Source organism: Gorilla gorilla, chromosome 3, assembly GCF_029281585.2.
Source record: "Gorilla gorilla gorilla isolate KB3781 chromosome 3, NHGRI_mGorGor1-v2.1_pri, whole genome shotgun sequence".
NCBI classification, from domain to species: Eukaryota; Metazoa; Chordata; class Mammalia; order Primates; family Hominidae; genus Gorilla; species Gorilla gorilla.
The window spans coordinates 9,636,736-9,655,466 of NC_073227.2; the positions used below are offsets into that span (position 1 = coordinate 9,636,736).

The following is an 18,731-nucleotide window of genomic DNA, read 5'->3' on the forward strand; positions in this document are numbered from 1 at the left end:
TTCTAGCCCAGGACGTGCATGAAGAGCTGAGGGCACTGCCCCTCTGTGGTCCTGTGCCCCCTGCCAGTCTCTGCTGCTCCATCATGACCGCACGGCTGGCCCTGGGCTTTCACACTCTTGTTTCACACAGCTCGTGCCTTCACATATCATCTCTCAGGCCCCACGCTGCTGTTCCTGGGCTGAACGTGGGCTTTCATGCACTGCATGAGGACAGGCGGGAGTTCCGCCTCGGCAGTGCTGTCTGTCGCCTCCATCCACGGAGCAAGCTTGTGCCACTGTCTGGATGTTTTACTAAATTGTGCCTTTTCTGGTGACAATCACTGGAAAAGAAGGAAAGGTGTGCTGAGGTGCGCCAGTGGCAAATCGAGGCACAAGGGCTGCCCCTAGCGAACGTCTGGACAGAACCAGGTGCTGCGGGGTGGACCCTGGCCAAATGCAGGCTCAACTGTGAAAAACAACAACAATAAAGAACAGGAAATGCTACAAGTATGGCTTCAAGTTTATGTCTAGAAAGGTGAAGTGATGGAAGAAACTGCAATTTTAAAATCAGGGACCACTCATCAGCCCCCAGACGGAAGGGCCCGGGGCTGCCTGGAGAGACGGTGAGGCAGTGGCGGGCAGCCCCGGGGCAATATTTCTTGGCAAAGTTTTCAAAGAAGTCCCCTAAGGAACACCACAGGCATGAGGACGGCCCCGGCCACGTTCCTTTACAGGATCAGCTCCAGCAAGTCCACCTGCCAGAACCAAGGCGGCCGCTGCAGACTGAGCTGAGCCCTGCGAGGTAAACCGTGAGAACGGCAGCTGCGGGAAGAGAAGCGATTCCTACCGCTTGTGTTTCACATGTAGCCTGCAGCTGGACGTGTGAAGCCCGCATGCACATATCACATAGCACATACAGGGAATGCAGCACCAGTGCCATAATTCGATTCATGATTTCATGTTTTGAAATTTCTGGGAATGAAACCAACTTAGAACACGCACGCTACTACAAGATTTTTGCATATCTGATTTCAGCACGAGTTTTTGGAGCACAGTCAGCTCCCGGAGGGGAAAGTCAGCTCCCGGAAGGGACAGTCAGCTCCCGGAGGGAACAGTCAGCTCCTGGAGGGGACAGTCAGCTCCTGGCAGAGGGGATAGTCAGCTCCCAGAGGGGACAGTCAATCCGGGACAGCCATGAATGCCATGACTTCCAGAAGAACATGGGCACCCTCTGTCCAGCAGCCCAGGCATCCTGGCATCTGGAGGGCCCAGGGGAGGCGCCTGGGAGGCTGCTGTGAAGGCAGGGACGCCTCACCTGAAATAAAGTCTCCGTGTGCAGCCCGGCAGTGCCTCAGCTCCGCCTGCAGTGAAGGTGAGGATTCTCCTGCTTCACGTGGTGGTCGGCTGCTGTTAACTCGAGTGAGATAACAAAGTTCTTTGACACTTTTTAGGTAAATGCAAACTAAAAGATTAGAACTAACCCCATAAGCCTCTTTTCCAACCCTGTGTGGTCCCGGCTGGCGGGAGAGACGTGGGCTCTGAGACTCTCTGGGAGCCACGTGCACAGGGGCGTCTCCTGCAGGAGACCCCACCCTCCTGACGGATGAGGAGGCTCCACCCACGCAGGCCGCATCTGCAGGGTGAGCTCAGGCCCGGAATTCATCTCCGGACCTGACAGAGATTCATCCGCTGAAGCCGGCATCACAGGCCAGCTGTGAGTACTGTGTGACCAGAATGCGTAGTAATCACCTAACGCAGGATGTGGCGGGGCCGACCCACGCTGCGTGCGCACCCCACAACAGACCTGTCTCCCCCGCGAGCTGCAGCCGGAAGCTTCTAACAGGAAATCAACAGGCAGGTGTTCGTTTTGCCTCCAGCACCAACATTTTAAGGAAGTTCCAAGTTAACAGTAAAGTTGCAAATGTATCACATATATGCTAGCCCTGATACTCAGAAAAGTACTTTATTCCACTACATGACTTATTTCAACAAGAGGGAAAGTACAGTCGCACTGGCTGTCTAACGTACACATGCTGGTGGGCACGAAGGCTGGAGGACTGGAAGGGGGCAGAGCGGGTGGCTGGGTGCTCATCTTTCAGGTGTCACTGCCCCAAGGTGAGCAGGTCCCGCAGGAGGCATGGAAGTCGTGGTAAAAACACATCAACTTTGTCTTTGAAATGACTTCAAAACTTCACACTGTTGAGGAAAATGAGGGTGCACATGTTACATACAAAAAATAAGCTGGGGAGAAGAGTTTATTCACTAAAATGTGTATTTTAAAAAATTCAGATGTCATCTTAGTATTTTCAGAGTATTATCAATATGTTTAAGTCATAATTTTGGAAATTCACAATGAATATAAAAGTGAACATTACTGCGTTTCTGAACAACTAAGGCAAAACTCAGAAACACAACTCTTGAGAACGTTTAGAGCTCCATGTCTGCCCTTGGCACACACTCAGTTAAACAGCTTCTTTACACACGCACTTTCCCAAGAGCATTTTCTTCCTGAGGCTGGCTGAGCACTTGCCTAAACACTGCCTCTGCAGCAGGCTGGAGATGCTGATGGGCGGCCGCGGGGGCAGCCTGGCCTGGGAGCCCCCGAAGCTTGGAGAGTCCCCTCTTCCTGCTCTCCCTGGTAACTGTGGTGTTGGCGTTAGTGGTGGTCCCTTGTAGGGGATTTGCAGAGGTGGAATCCTAATAAATTAAAGAAACACAAAATCATGAATGCTCGGAGCATCTCTGGTGACACGACAGTTACAGCACTGACCGTTTTGTGGTTTTAAAGGCCTGGATTCAAAGGCATCTCTGAGTACCTCGGAGCAGCACGCACACCCCCGCCCGGCGGCCAGCAGAAGATGTGGACCGATGCTGCAGGGCCCGTGGGCACCCAGGAGGGTCGACAACCCAGGCCAGCGGGGATGGGAGGTGGGGGTGTGAGAGAACGCTGAGGCCTGCAGGCAGCCAGGGGTGGACTGGACCGCAGGCATCAAAAGCCACTCAAGGGCTCTGGGGGGCTGACATGGGAGGGTCTGCCTTTTAGAGAGACCACCGGACCTTTGAACACACGAGTTCGGTTGACAGAGACATCGGTGTGTGCCTAAATATGCAGCAGACGGAGTGGGAGGCCACCCAGAGGTCTGAGAAGAGCAGGGGGAGGTGAATTGTGGTCTGTTCCGGGGCTGGGGCTGAGTCCAGCCTGCCACCTGTTTTTGTAAATAAAGTTTTACTGGAACCCAGCCACACCCATTAATTTACACACTGCCTGCCCCGGCCTTCTCAATACAGAGGTGGAGCTGAGCAGCTGCCCCAAAAACCAAACATATTTACTACCTGCCCTTTATAGAAGACGCCCGCTGACCCACGGCCTATTCCTGTGGTAAAACAGCACGCAGTCACCACGTGGTACTTTTGAAGTTTTTAGCAACAGGGCAAATGCCTACGTTATATCTTAGCTTCAAAAAAGCAAACTCCTGGCCGGGCATGGTGGCTCATGCCTGTAATCCCAGCACCTTGGGAGGCCGAGGCAGGCAGATCACCTGAGGTCGGGAGTTCGAGACCAGCCTGACTAACATGGTGAAACCCTGTCTCTACTAAAAATACAAAATTAGCCGAGTGTGGTGGCGCATGCCTGTAATCCCAGCTACTCAGGAGGCTGAGGCAGGAGAATCACTTGAACCCAGGAGGCGGAGGTTGCGGTGAGCCAAGATCGTGCTACTGCACTCCAGCCTGGGCGACAAAGAGTGAGACTCTGGCTAAAAAAAAAAGCAAACTCTAAAGTGGTATATACAACAAAACCTGACTCAAAGTGTGTAAAAACAGGAATGAAAAGCAACATATTAAACTTTTAGCAGTAATTCTCTCTGGTGAGTGGGATGATGAGCAGTTTTATTTTGCTGACAATTTCCTTTAAAACGCTGTGACGAAGGTGCTTGCGGGGGTTAGAACGCTGTGAAGAAGGTGCTTGCGGGGGTTAGAACGCTGTGAAGAAGGTGCTTGCGGGGGTTAGAACGCTGTGAAGAAGGTGCTTGCGGGGGTTAGAACGCTGTGAAGAAGGTGCTTGCGGGGGTTAGAACGCTGTGAAGAAGGTGCTTGCGGGGGTTAGAACGCTGTGAAGAAGGTCCTTGCGGGGGGCACTACCTGAGAGGCTTTCCCACGCTCCTCTGACTCGGCGTCAGGCCGGGATGCTCGGGGCCCCGGGAGGAGACGCTACCTGTGGTGGAACAAGAATAAAACACGAGTTGTTCATGTTAACACATCATGGTGCTTTGAGGACGACGACCAGGCCAGCCTGCTGCGCTTCTCCGTAGCTGTCACTGCCTCCCTGCCACGAGGGCAGTGGCAGGCAGAACCACACAGGCACACGGGGTCCTCTTAGGTTGCGGGCAGCCCTCGTGCCAACACCACACTCTGAGAAGCCCCGGGTCTTCCACATGAGGGCGTAAATATCCTACATTTTAATCTTTCTACCTTTATGCACCTCTGCAGCTTAGAGAATATGTAAGCCATCTGAATCATCGGCAGCTGGATAGCAAGACCTGGAAACGAACTGGCCAGTCCCAGCTGAGTTTCAGCCTCACTGAGGGGCCCTCGGCCCGTGGGCTCTGCGAGGGGAGCCTGCCCGTCAACGGGGCAGCTGTGGGCATGCGGACTGTGCCTGGCATACACAGGTACTCAATGAGCATCTGGAGCACGAGCTTCCTCCCCCGCCTCTCCCAAGCCTTGGCTCCTGCTACCCTGAGAACTGCCGGAAGGGCAAAAGCGCGTCCAGAAGTTCTTTCAGTGCCCCACCCGTGTTTGCTTTCTCCAGGCACCTTGTAACATGAAAGGGGAGATGTGACGACTGAGTTCTCAAGCAACACCTGCTCCTGGACCCCAGGCTGGGAAAGCCACCCAGTGAGGGAGCCCAAGCATTAGGCTTCCCCAGCGCAGTGACTGTGACTGGCCAGTGCCCTGCCTGCCGCGGCACGTCGGGGGGTTGCCGGCTTGTGGGGCAGGAGGCCCCAAGCATGAGGCAGCCTCCGTGCCCCCAACAGGGGTCTTGTCTTTGCCCCGGGGCTGTGCGGACCTTGTGAGGATGCTGCCTGCGGGAGGCATCGTAACTCCTCAGTCTGCAGGTGACCCTGAGAAGGCTCCAAAGAACAGCTAAGAGCAAGAAGGAAAGCTGTCTGAGCAGGCTGTGTGAGTGCTGCCTTCACTTCTGTCTTGTATCACGGTTTGGCTTCTGGAGGCTTGTGGACTCTGCAGAGACTGCCCTCCTAGGGACAGCCAGTTCCTAGAGGCAGGAGGCCACGGTGAGCACACTTCTGATATGAAAGCCAACAAATCCAGAGCCCGTGTTCAGAGCCAATCCCAAGCCTGGGCGGCCTGTTCCACTCACCCTGCCTGATCCTCCCGTGAGAACCACAACCAAGGTGCTAGGTCTCCCCTCACTCCCTCCCTGGGGGTCTCTGGGGAACTATGAGTGGAAACTCCTTTCCTCATAGCTGTTGCCTCCTCATCCGTCGGCCTCACACCACTGATTAAAACAAAACCCTGTACATTGAACACACAGAACCACAAATAATAACGATGGCAGGTATCTTTTGTTAAGTAACTTATGCTCAATACTATATGGTCAGTTGAAATTGTTGGCTGGGCGTGGTGGCTCATGCCTGTAATCCCAGCACTTTCGGAGGCCAAGGTGGGCGGATCACATGAGGTCGGGAGTTCAAGACCAGCCCGACCAACATGGAGAAACCCTGTCTCTACTAAAAATACAAAATTAGCCAGGCGTGGTGACGCATGCCTGTAATCCCAGCTACTAGGGAGGCTGAGGCAGGAGAATCACTTGAACCTGGGAGGCTAAGGTTAGGCTGCAGTGAGCTGAGATCACACCATTGCACTCCAGCCTGGGCAACAAGAGCAAAACTCCATCAAAAAAAAAAAAAAAAAAGAAATTGTTTCCTATTTACTCAATGGAAATTTTTCAAGATAACTATTATCAACAGAGATGAAGAGACTGAGGACCCAAGAGGCCAACAATTCACCCAGGGTCTGGCAAGCAGTGCTCAAGAGAGCCAAGTGTGGGCCATGGGATCTCAGACCCAAAAGACCCCTGCCGATCAGCCCCCTGTGTGTCCCATAGGGCTTGGAGAACCTGAGGAGTCCTTCAGGTTCTGCTGAGAATCAAGTCACACCAGGCGTCATCCTGAAGAGCAGTGACTCGGAGAAAGGGGCCGCCAGGGAGTGCTAGAGGAAGGCCCGAAAGCCACCCAGAGCCAGGCCAGCTCTCGAGAGCACAGCAGCCCTGAGATGGGAGGAGCTCCTCAGGGTGCCAAGGGGGCGCCATGTTTCAGTCCCACTAAGAAGCAGGTGACCAGAGGGATAACCCATTCCCACAACACCTTCCAGCGCGGCGGTCTCCGTTCAGGGGAGTAATGCTATTTAATGTGTTTCACAAAGATGTCCATTTGAAAAATTTAACTGAAACATGCTGACATTTGAAGAGAGTAAATTTCACCATCTGGATGTCCAGCAGCCTGTTTCCCTGTGATGCCAGATCCACTGTGCTGTGTTCTGGAGGCGACCGCGTACTGAAGAGTGAGCGCCCTGCACCCCTGCTGACAGGTCAGACAGCCCCACACACTGCTCAGTGAGTCTGCAGGGCAGACAACGCAGATGGCCCGCCTGCCACTCCAGCATGTGAGGGGTCCAGGACCTGCCGTTCACCAGCTCATTCAATGAGTGCTTGTTGAGGAGGACTGCTGGCTACAGTGGAGTAGAAATCAATGAGTTATCTCTACGAAGCCAAGTGCGAAACTGGACAAAATGGTACAAACAACCATTCAGGCCTCTGGAAATCAATTCAAGGCAGACAACAAATCAGAAAACATTGACTCCTGAAATCAGAACACACTGACTCCTGAAATCCCGCTGCAGCTTTGGGAGGAGCGGGACTTGGCTTCCCAGCCTGAGGGTGAATACAGACACAAAATTCCTCAATAAAATACCAGCAAACCAAATCCAGCAGCATATAAGCAGCTGCTCCACCTCCCCCTACCCCACTCTACCCAGCAAGAGCACAGCTGCACCAGGGTGGGTAGCTGAGGGCCAGCAGCTTTGCTTCCAGAGGGGGTGGGCTCAAGGTGGGAGGGGAACACTTTCATCAGCCACGAGGGGTCCATCTGCAGGACCTGGAGAGGCCCACAGTCCTGGCTGGGGAGGGGTAAGGAGGGCAGGGACCAGTCAGAAAAATAACGGGGAGATGCTGAGAACAAGAGAGCCAGACAGAGGCAGCTTCCCCGGAACCCTGGCCGACAGAAGCAGCACAGGCACGTGCAGGGGGATCCAGTGCGGCCACAGAAGTGATGCCACAGGGGACCAGGAACTGACTGGATATCGGCTCCCCACATGCACAGATCATTGGCCATGGGGAGCCTCAGGGATGCGTGGTGTTGGAGCACAACCACAGACAGAGCAGCGGCCAACCGCTGAGCTGTAAAGACAGGCGGACACCCCGGGACATCTCAGCTCAACAAGAAAAGAGCAGAAACCATGAGCAGACACATCTGCGGCTGCCGTGGACACAGATTCTCCAGCTTAGGTCCAGGTAAAATACCCAAGCAAACAAAAACCAATCAAACAACCTTGGATAAAAATACAAGAATCCAGACTTGCTGGGACAAATACAGTACCCAGGTTGTCCAGATTGCACCCCCAAATTATGGGATAAGCAAAGAAACAGAAGCGTGACCACACTCAGGGAAAAGGGCAGATGGCAGAGGCCCACGCTGTGCAGCCCAGATCGCATTTCCTAAGGACTCCAGAGCGGCTACCGTAAATGAGCCAAAGAATTAAAGGAAAATATGATGATAGTGACTCCTGGCACAGGGCTTTCAACACAAAAACAGAAATGCTAAAGAAAAAAGAACCAAGAAGGGAACATTTTCTAACTCATTCTATGAGGACAGAATGAGGTCCTGACACCAAAAGCAGATAGAAACGTTACAAGGAAAGAAGTGTGCTGACCAGTATCTCTTATGAATACAGACACACAATTCCTCAACAACATACCAGCAAACAAAATCCAACAGCGTATAAGAAAGATCATACACCACGACAAACCGGGATTCATCTCAGGAATGCACAGTTCCTTCAACATACAGAAATCAACACCATATTAATATATTCTATCAATGGAAGTAATTACATCTATGAACACATCATGGTAACAGAACAAAACCCAATGATCATCTCAAAAGAGAAAGAGAAAGCACTTGAAAAATTTAACACTTCTTCATGACAAAAAAGGACTAGAAGGGCACTTCTCAACCCTATAAAGGGCGCCTCCAGGAAACCCTCAGTGAACACCATCCTTCATGGTGAAAGGATGAAAGTTTCCCCCTAAGATCAGGAACAGAACAAAGACAAGGATGTCTGTTCTTGCCACTTGTATTCAACACTGTATTGAAAGTTCCAGAGAGGGCGGTTAGGCAAGAAAAACAAATGAAAGTCCTGCAGTGGGACGGGAAGTGAAAAGATAAAAATAAAAGTAAAAGATAAATAAAAGGCATCGTGGTTGGAAAGGAAAAAGTAAAACAACCTCTACTTGCAGATGACATGATTTTCCATATACAGAAAACCCTAGAGAATCCACAAAAAAAATCCCCAGAGCTCATAAACTCAGTAGATTGCAGGATACAAGATCCATCTATAAAAATCATTTGTATTTCTACATACTAGCAATGAAAACCTGAAAATAAAAGTTACAAAACAATTCTATTTATAGTAGCACCAAAATAACAAAATACTTAGGAATAAATTTTACCAATGAAGTGCAAGATTTCTTCACTGAAAACTGCAAAATACCGTTGAAAGAAATCAAAGACCTAAATAAAGGGAAAGCTATGTCCAACATTCATGGATTGGAAGATGCAGTGTTAGTATTAGATGGCAATACTCCCTACATTGATGTATAAGGTGAATTAAAACTCTACCGAGATTTCAACCTGCCTTGTCAGCAGAAATGGGAAGGTTGATCCTAAAATTCCTATGGAAATGCAAGGAACTCAAAATATGCAAAACAATCTCAAAAAAGAACAAAGTTGGAAAACTCACACTTCATAATTTCAAAAGTTATTATAAAGCTTTAGTAAGTGAAAGACAAAAAGAAAAATACTTAAAGCAGCAAGAGAAGAGCAACTCATCACCTACAGGACAATATGATTAACAGCTGACTTCTCATCAGAAATAATGGAAATGGCTGGGTACGGTGGCTCATGCCTGTAATCCCAGCACTTTGGGAGGCCGAGGTGGGCAGATCACCTGAGGTCAGGAGTCTGAGACCAGCCTGGCCAACATGGTGAAACCCCATCTCTACAAAACTAGCCAGGTGTGGTGGCACACACCTGTAATCCCAGCTCCTCAGGAGGCTGAGGCAGGAGAATCACTTGAACCCAGAGGTGGAGGTTGCAGTGAGATCACACCATTGCACTCCAGCTTGGGCAACAGAGTGAGACTCAGTCTCAAAAAAAAAAAAAAAAAAAAAAGAAAAAAGAAAAATTAGCCAGGTGTGGTGGTGCATGCCTATAGTCCCAGATACTCAGGAGGCTGAGGTGGGAGGATCGATTGAGCCCAGGAGGTCCAGGCTGCAGTAAGCCATGGTCAAGACACTGCACTCCAGCCTGGGTGGCAGAGTGAGACCCAGTCTCAAAAAAAAAAAAAAAGAAAAAACCCGATATTAATAATAATGGAAGCCAGAAGACAGAGGAATGACACATATACCAAGTGCTAAAAAGTCACTCAAGAAAATGTATCTTCAGTGAAATTATCCTTCAAAATGAAGACAAAGACATTCAAATATGGAAAAAAAAATTAAGAGAACTGACTTCTAGCCAATCTTCCCTGCAAGAAAAAACTGGAAATGGTTAATATGTTGTGAATGATGGAATAAAAGATTTTTTTCCTCTAAAGGTCTTTAAGAAACATAAGTTTAATTCAGGAAATAATGACAACACCATATTGTTACATTTATAACACATAGATCCCATATATATGTACATAAATACATATGACAAAGTAGGCGGGAGGAAGCGGAGCTATATGGAGCAATGTGGTTACGTTCCACTGGAATTCAGTCGGTGTTCACCTCAGTGAGTGTTCACTGTGGTGAGTTCAAGATGCATGTTGTAATCTCTAGAGGAATCACTGAAATAATAAAGCACACAGATAAAGTATCAACAGGAGAACTAAAATGTGTTAATTAGTCTGCTTGGGCTTCTGTAATAAAATACCACAGACTGGGTGGCTTACACGACAGAAGTTTATTTCTCGCAGTTCTGGAGACTGGCAAGTCCATCAAGATGCTGGCTGATGTGGGTCCTGGCTTGCAGACAGCAGCCTTCTCACTCTGTCTTCATACGGCCTCTTTTGTGTGTGTGCAGAGAGTTAGTAAGCAAGCTCCCTGGTGTCTCTTTTGTTTTTTGAAAATTTATGATGATACAATTTCCTACCTTAACCATTTTCAGTGTACAGTTCACTGGTATTAAATACATTCCTAATGCTGTGCAACCATCACACCACCCATCTCTATAACTGTTTTCATTTTGTGAAACTGAAATTTTGTGAAACTCCCATTAAACGAGAGCTTCCCACCCCTCCATCCCACAACCCCATGGCAGCCACCGTCCTACTTTCCGTCTCTACAATCTTGACTACCTCACACACATGGACTCACACAGCATTTGTGTTTCTGCGACTGGCTTATGCACTTAGCATAGCATCCTCAATGTTCATCCACGCGGTAGCTTGTGCCGGAGTTTCCTTCCATTTTAAGGCTGAATCATAGCCCACTGTATGGAGACACACATTGTGCCTATCCATTCATCTGATGGATACTTAGATGGCTCCCATGTTTTAGCCACTGTGAATAATACTGCTATGATCTTGGGTATACCAGCATCTCTTAGAGACCCTGCTTTCAGTCCTTTTGAGTATTGAATTGAAATGCAGCATCATCTGGGAATTGTGTTTTTAAGTTTTGGAGGAAAGGCCACACTGTTTTCCACAGCGGCCACACCATTTCACATTCTCACCAACAGTCACATGCTTCCAATTCCTCCGCGTCCTTAACAACACTTGTTATTTTGGGTTTTTAAAAATGATTACAATAAACATTTATTTAAAGGAAAACCTCTGCAGACCAAATAATTCTGAAGTTTGTTTCAGGTTTAACTATCTTCATAAAAATACTTTGAGGACAGCTGCATCCACAGACTTCAACTATGTGATTACTTCTTTGTCCATTCTCCTCTCTCGTTTTCTTTTCTTTTCTTTTTTTTTTTGAGACAGGGTCTCACTCTGTCAACCAGTCTGGGGTGCAGTGGTATGATCACTGCTCACTGCAGCCTTGACCTCCCAGGCTCAGGCAATTCTCCCACCTCAGCATCCCGAGAAGCTGGGACCACAGGTTTACGCCACCAGCCTGGATAATTTTTTGTAGAGAGGGGGTTTTGCCCAGGCTGGTCTGGAACTCCTAGGCTCAGCTCCACCTCGGCCTCTCAGCTTCCCAAGTAGCTGGGACTACAGGTGTGTGCCACCACACCTGGCTAGTTTTGGCATTTTTAGTAGAAACAGGTTTCATCATGTTGGCCAGGCTGGTCTTGAAGTCCTGACCTCAAGTGATCTGTCCACTTCAGCTTCCCAAAGTGCTGGGATTACAGACATCCGTGCCCGGCCTGTTTTTGTTTTTAAGAGACAGGATCTTACTCTGTCGTCCAGGCTGGAGTGCAGTGATGCAATCATAGTTCACTGCAGCCTTGACCTCCTGAGCTCAAGCAATCCTGCCTCAGTGTTCCAAGTAGCTAGGACTACAGGTGCGATTTTTTAAATATATAGTAGCCATCCTAATGGGTGTGAGATAGTATCTTGCTGTTTTTTTTTTTCTCTGTAGATGAGCTCTTGCTATGTTGCCCAGGCTGGACTCCATCTCCTTGGCTCGAGCAATCCTTCCACCTCAGCCTCCTGAACAGCTGGGACTACATGCATGAGCCACTATACCCAGCTCTTGCTATAGTTTTGATTTGCATTTCTCTAACGATGAACGATGAGTGTCTTTTCATGTGCTTATTGATCATTTGTGTACTTTGCCTATTCAAGTCATTTGCTGCCCTCCGCTTTTCTTTTTTCTGAGACAGGATCTCACTCTGTCACCCAGGCTGGAGTGCAGTGGCACAATCTCGACTTACTGCAACCTTTGCCCCCCAGACTCAAGCAATTCGCCCACTTCAGCTTCCTGAGCAGCCGGGACTACAGGTGTGTGCCCCCATGCCTAACTACTTTTTAAGTTTTTTTGTAGAGATGGGGGTTTCACCATGTTGCCCAGGCTGGTCTCGAACGCCGAGCTCAAGCGATCCTTTTGCCTTGGTCTCCCAAAGTGATGGGATGACAAGTGTGCACCACTGCGCCCAGGCTTTGCCCATTTTTGAATCAGGTTGTTCGTTGTTAAGTTTTAGTTCCTTATGTATTCTGGATTGTAATCCCTTATTAGATACATATGATTTGCAAATATTTTCTCTGGTTCTGCAAGTTGCCTTTTTACTCTATTGATAGTATCTTTTGATGTGGAAAAATTTAAAATTTTCAGGAGGTCAATTTGTTTAATTTTTTTGTTGTTGCCTGTGCTTTGGTATCATATCCAGGAAATCACTGCCACATCCAACATTGTGAACCTTTTGCTCTATGTTTTCTTAAAAGAGTTTTATATTTTATAGTTTTAGGTCCTTGATCCATTTTGAATTAACTTTTGTACATAGTGTTAGGAAGGAGTCCAACTTCATTATTTTGCAGGTGGATATCCAGTTTTCCCAACACCATTTCTTGAAAAAACTGTCCTTTCCCCCACTGAATAGTGTCTTTCTCCATTGAATAGTGTGTTTTGTTTTGAGGACATGAATCTTATTGGCTTAGGGCTAATTTAACTTTACCTCCTAAAGGTTCTAACTCAAAATATAGTCACATTGGAGGTTAGGGCTTCAAGATACGAATTTTGGGGGGACTCAAATCAGTCTATAGCAAAATGGTATGATAAAAATATTTATTGAAAACAAAGGCAGTTAAGGAGATACCGATAAACTAAAAATCCTCTCATATATAAAACAAAAAACAGCAAGACAGCAGGCACAAATCCAACCACAAAAATTAATAATTATATAAAATATCAATGGACTATCAAATCAGAAAGTATAGATTATAATAGATCAAAAAACAAGATCTAACCATATGTTGTCTATCAGAGGCACATCATGGATTCAAAGACACAGGCAGGTTGAAAATAAAGGATGGAAAAAGATATACCATGTGAACTATAACCAATATAAAAATTAAATGAAGAAAATTCCACCGTAAAAAATAATGAAATACCTAGGGCCGGGCGCAATGGCTCACACCTGTAATCCCAGCACTTTGGAAGGCTGAGGTGGATGGATGGCTTGAGGCCAGGGGATCGAGGCCAGCCTCGTCAACATGGTGAACTCCGTCTCTACTAAAATTACAAAAATTAGCTGGGTGTGGTGCTGCACGCCTGTAATTAATCCCAGCTACTTGGGAGGATGAGGCACAAGAACTGCTTGAACCCAGGAGGTGGAGGTTGCAGTGAGCTTAGATGGCACCACTGCACTCCAGCCTGGGCGACACAGCAAGACCCTCTCTCAAAAAAAAAAAAAAAAAAAAGAAATACCTAAGTGTAAGTCTATCAAGAAAGTACAAGGCCTGTACAGTGAAAATTGCTGAGGATTCTTGAGAGAAACTAAAGAAGCTCTAATCAATGGAGAGACATAGCACATCTAAGCACTGAGACAGTTAAAACTGTGAAGATGGCAATTCTCCCCACACCGATGTAGAGATTCAATCCATATCAAAATCCCGGCAGACTTTCTCTGTAGAATTTGACACTATCCTAACATTTATATGGAAATGAAGAGAACCTGGAATAGGCAAAATTATGTCGATAAATTAAGAAAAAGGTTAGAGGGCTATGCCGTCTAATTCCAAAACTTACTGTAAAGCAAAAGTAACCAAGATATTGTGGTATTTGTGAAAGGAGAAAATATACTCATCGACAGGGTCCGGAAGAAAGCCCTCACTGGCCGTTCTGCTATTTATTCTCCAGTGCCTCTGTCTCCTTTGTCCTTCTATTGTCTTGATTGTCTTTAACACATGCTTTACAACATCATGTAAAAATCCCTCTTGATTTTTCAGCTGCGTTTTTAGAGTTATGTTTGCTGTGGTTGCTTTAAACAAATCTAATCTTCTGCTCCACTGTTGCTCCATCTCCTTGCTCTTCCTTTGTGCTTATTATCCTCTATGTTACATCTATTTGTTATAACTCCAACAATACAGTGTTATCACTGTTGCTTCAATGTTATGTTTTGTAAGGTAATGAGAAGATAAAATAATCACAATGCAGTCTCTTATTCTCATCCCATATTCACCATTCCCCATGCTCTTCATTCCTTCTAACAGATTGAAGTGACTGTGTGGCATCAACCTAAATGCCTTCCTTTACATTTCTTGTAGGGCAGGTCTATTAGCAATGAATTCTGTTTCTGTTACTCTGTGAATGTATTTAGTCTTCATTTTAAAATGTTAATTTCATTGGATACAGAATTCCTGGTTGAGGTTTTAAAAATGCATTTTGAACATGACCATATCTGGGAGGATTTTAGCAGAAAATACAAACCTCTGAACAAAATAGAAATCTATGGATATGGCTGGACGCAATGGCTCACACCTGCAATCCTAGCACTTCAGGAGGCTGAGGCAGGTGGATTGCCTAAGCTCAGGGGTTTGAGACCATCATGGGCAACATGGCAAAACTCCATCTCTACTAAAAATACAAAAACAATTAGCTGGGTGTGGTGGTGCATGCCTATAGTCCCAGCTACTTGGGAGACTGAGGCACAAGAATCGCTTGAACCTGGGAGGCAGAGGTTGCAGTCAGCCGAGATTGCACCACTGCACTCCAGCCTGGGCGACAGAGCAAGATTCTGTCTCAAAAAAAAAAAGAAATCTATGAATCCATATTGTTATAAATTAGTGAATACATAGATACCTGAATTGGGTAAAAGAAAAAGCTCTTTATAGTAGAATGACAATTAATACATATAGAAGGAACTGTGGAAATGGAAAAATTGCTATGAGGCAGTCATTAGGTGGCTGATTGTTCGGTGAGGCCGGATGAGGCAAAAGGTATCAGTGTCATTTGGACTATCTCTCCACAAGACACTCATCCATTATGGGGGACACTATGGCTGCAGCGAGAAAGCCTGATAGATGCCTGTGTGGTCAGGCGACCAAGGTGAACATCCTCCTGGAGGAATCAGGCGACCACGGTGAAGAGGAATCAATCAGGTGACTAAGGTGAACATCCCTGTGGCAGAACAGGTCACCTCTGTGCTCTGATGTGATGTGCTAAGCAGAGCAGTAGCATTTCTGGGGCATTCCAGCCAAGAGAGGATGGTCTGGTCTCCGGAGGAAATACCAGACAACCCAGGTTATGGGTCACCCTTCAGAATTTGAGGTCTTTATTCTTCGAAACTGTTGAGGACAAGAAAAAGAACTATGAAGAAATGTTCCAGTCCAGAGGAGAGAGAAGAGATGTTACAGCTGGATGTAGCTCATCTTTCCATGAGATTCTTGACCAGAGGAGAAGAAAAACTCTGTGGTGACAGCTGACGGGATGGTACAGCTGTGTCAGCGTGGACGCCTGGCCTGAGTTACAGGTGGTTTTGTAGGACTGCGCTGTGTCAGCGTGGACGCCTGGCCTGAGTTACAGGTGGGTTTGTAGGACTGCGCTGTGTCAGCGTGGACGCCTGGCCTGAGTTGCGGGTGGTTTTGTAGGACTGCGCTGTGTCAGCGTGGACGCCTGGCCTGAGTTACAGGTGGGTTTGTAGGACTGCGCTGTGTCAGCGTGGACGCCTGGCCTGAGTCGCAGGTGGTTTTGTAGGACTGCGCTGTGTCAGCGTGGACGCCTGGCCTGAGTCACGGGTGGTTTTGTAGGACTGTGCTGTGTCAGCGTGGACGCCTGGCCTGAGTTACAGGTGGGTTTGTAGGACTGTGCTGTGTCAGCGTGGACGCCTGGCCTGAGTTACAGGTGGGTTTGTAGGACTGTGCTGTGTCAGCGTGGACGCCTGGCCTGAGTTACGGGTGGGTTTGTAGGACTGTGCTGTGTCAGCGTGGATGCCTGGCCTGAGTTACGGGTGGGTTTGTAGGACTGTGCTGTGTCAGCGTGGACGCCTGGCCTGAGTTACAGGTGGTTTTGTAGGACTGCGCTGTGTCAGCGTGGACGCCTGGCCAGAGTTACAGGTGGTTTTGTAGGACTGTGTTCTTGGTTTTTAGCGATGCTAGGGCACCACATCGGTAACGTGCTCAGTGGTTCAGAGAAATACCAATGATGACAGATTGGGAGCAAATTAACAAAATGTTAACATTTGGGGAATCTGGGCAAGGGAGATGTTGGAGTTTTTTTTTTTTTAATACTGTTCTTACAGTTTTTTCTGTGTGCTTGAAGTATTTTCGAAATAAATTATTTTAAAAACTAATTTTTTTTTAAATACTGTTCTTACAATTTTTTCTGTGTGCTTGAAGTATTTTCAAAATAAATTATTTTAAAAAACTAAGTTGGTTTTTAAAATACTGTTCTTACAATTTTTTCTGTGCTTGAAATATTTTCAAAATAAATTATTAAAAAAACTCATCTTACAACATACCTCAAGATAAACTCCAAAGAATTTGGAAGAAGGTAAACATTAAAAACTAGAAGAATTCTGTTCTGTGAAAGATAATGTCAAGAGAACAAAGGACAAGCCACAAAATGGAAGAAAATATTTTCAAGACACATATTTATCTGATAAGGAAATGTCATCCAAAAAAAAGACACACAAAAAAGAAATGTCATCCAAAATATACACAGGACTCTTAAAACTCAACAATAAGAAAACAATCCAATTAAAAAATGGGCCAAATACCTTAACAGACACTTCAGCAAAGAAGATATGCAGATGAAAAATCAGCATAAGATGCTCCTAGTCATATGTTATCAACGAAATGCAAAATAAAACAGCAAGATACCACTACATACCTATCAGCTGGCCGAAATCCAGAACACTGACATCATCAAATGTGAGGACGTGGAGCAACAGGAACTCTTACTCGTTGCTAGTGGGAATGCGAAAAGCTGCTGCCACTTTGGAAGGTAGTTTGGCAATTTCTTTCAAAACTAAACACCCTCTCACCATCTGATCCAGCATTCACACTCCTTAGTATTTACCCAAAGGAGCTGAAAACATGTCTACACAAAACCCTGGCACATGGACATCTATAGCAGCTTAATTCATAATTGCCAAAACTTGGAAGCAACCAAGATGCCCTTCAGTAGGTGAATGGATAAACTATGATACATCCAGATAATGGAATATTATTCAGTGATTGAAAAAATGAGCTAGCAACCCATGAGAAGAAATGGGGGAACCAGAAGTGTGTATTGCTAAGTGAAAGGAGTCAATCTGAGAAGCCACATACTGTACAATTCCAACTCCAGGAGAGTCTGAAAAAGGGACCGTAAAAAGATCAGTGGCTGTCAAGGGTTGGTGGGAGGTGGGGGAAGGATGAACAGGTGGCGCACAGAGGATTTTTAGGGTATGGCACTATTCCATATGCTGCTACGATGGGGGATACATGTCACTAGATATTTGTTCAAACCCATAGAACATTCAACACCTAGAGTGAACCCTAATGTAAACCATGGACGTTGGGTGATAATGATATATTCAAGTAGGATCATCAGTTTTAACACACGGACTGCTCTGGTGGAGGATGAGGATGATGGGGGAGCTGTGCGTGTGTGGAGTCATGGTGTATATGGGAAATCTGTACCTTCCTTTCAATTTTTCTGTGAACCTAAAACTGCTCTAAGAAAAAGTTTTAAAAACCACCCAGTTAGAAAAAAATGATTTAGGTATGTGAAAAAAAAACTCCCTAAGCATGAGAACCTATAAAATAAAAGGGATAATAACAATAGATATGAGTACATAAAAATATTGTCTCTAAAATTCAAAGGTCAAATATAAAATTACAAAGCAAATTGGGTAAAAGGTTAATATCCTGCACACTGAGGGCTTCCACATAAATGACAAAGGAATAAAGCAGATAATTCATAGAAAAAACACAGAGGAATAAATTGAAAACACTCAGAATCATCAATAGTCACATAAATGCAAATCAAAATGACTTTTTCCTTTCAAACTGGCAAAGAGGAAACACAACAGACACAGCGGGTGTTCTGAGCATGTCCAGGGTGCCCTCAGCCTGCTGGAACGGAAACAAGATGGCCCTTTGTACCTCAGCATATATTGGAAGTGTTTTAGAGTTGGTGAGTTCCCCGTGCCTTCCAGAACTGAATGCTAGGAGGAGCATCCAGTGAGGACAGACGTCTATGCAGAAACATGGTGAACCTCTGGAAATGACACACTCTCCGGGAACAGGGGGCTTAGACAAGGTCAACCATGGGATGAAACAGAAAGAAGCTGTTAGATGTGGCCCTGCGGGAAGATGCAGGAGACAGCGTGTGGGGAGACGGCCTGTGTGGGCTGAGGTGGATGTGTGCTGAGGGCTGAGGGAGGGATTCACTTTGAAAATGGACCAGCAATTCAAAGCCAATTACCAGGAAGCAAACCCAGTGACACTATTTTTTTTAAAACCAAGAGGACATAGAA

The 18,731-nt window shown here is 46.6% G+C and overlaps 1 protein-coding gene across 7 annotated transcripts in view; it reads right to left on the minus strand.

Annotated features, from left to right (window-relative positions):
* Nucleotides 1-1,926: 1,926 nt before the first annotated feature.
* Nucleotides 1,927-18,731, minus strand: part of RNF212 (ring finger protein 212) — a 55,556-nt gene continuing 38,751 nt past the window's right edge. For 5 of the 7 annotated variants that reach the window (XM_019026074.3, XM_055384304.2, XM_055384305.2 and 2 more), the window contains 3 exons: nucleotides 4,120-4,192; nucleotides 2,510-2,676; nucleotides 1,927-2,175 (listed from right to left, as the gene is read on the minus strand). In XM_019026074.3, the coding sequence (XP_018881619.1) occupies nucleotides 2,171-2,175; nucleotides 2,510-2,676; nucleotides 4,120-4,192 (245 nt within the window). In that variant the 3' untranslated portion in view covers nucleotides 1,927-2,170. Of the gene's footprint in view, nucleotides 2,176-2,509; nucleotides 2,677-4,119; nucleotides 4,193-16,985; nucleotides 18,558-18,731 lie in introns of those variants that run through there. The other 2 variants (XM_063705158.1, XM_019026075.4) reach the window with 2 other exon arrangements.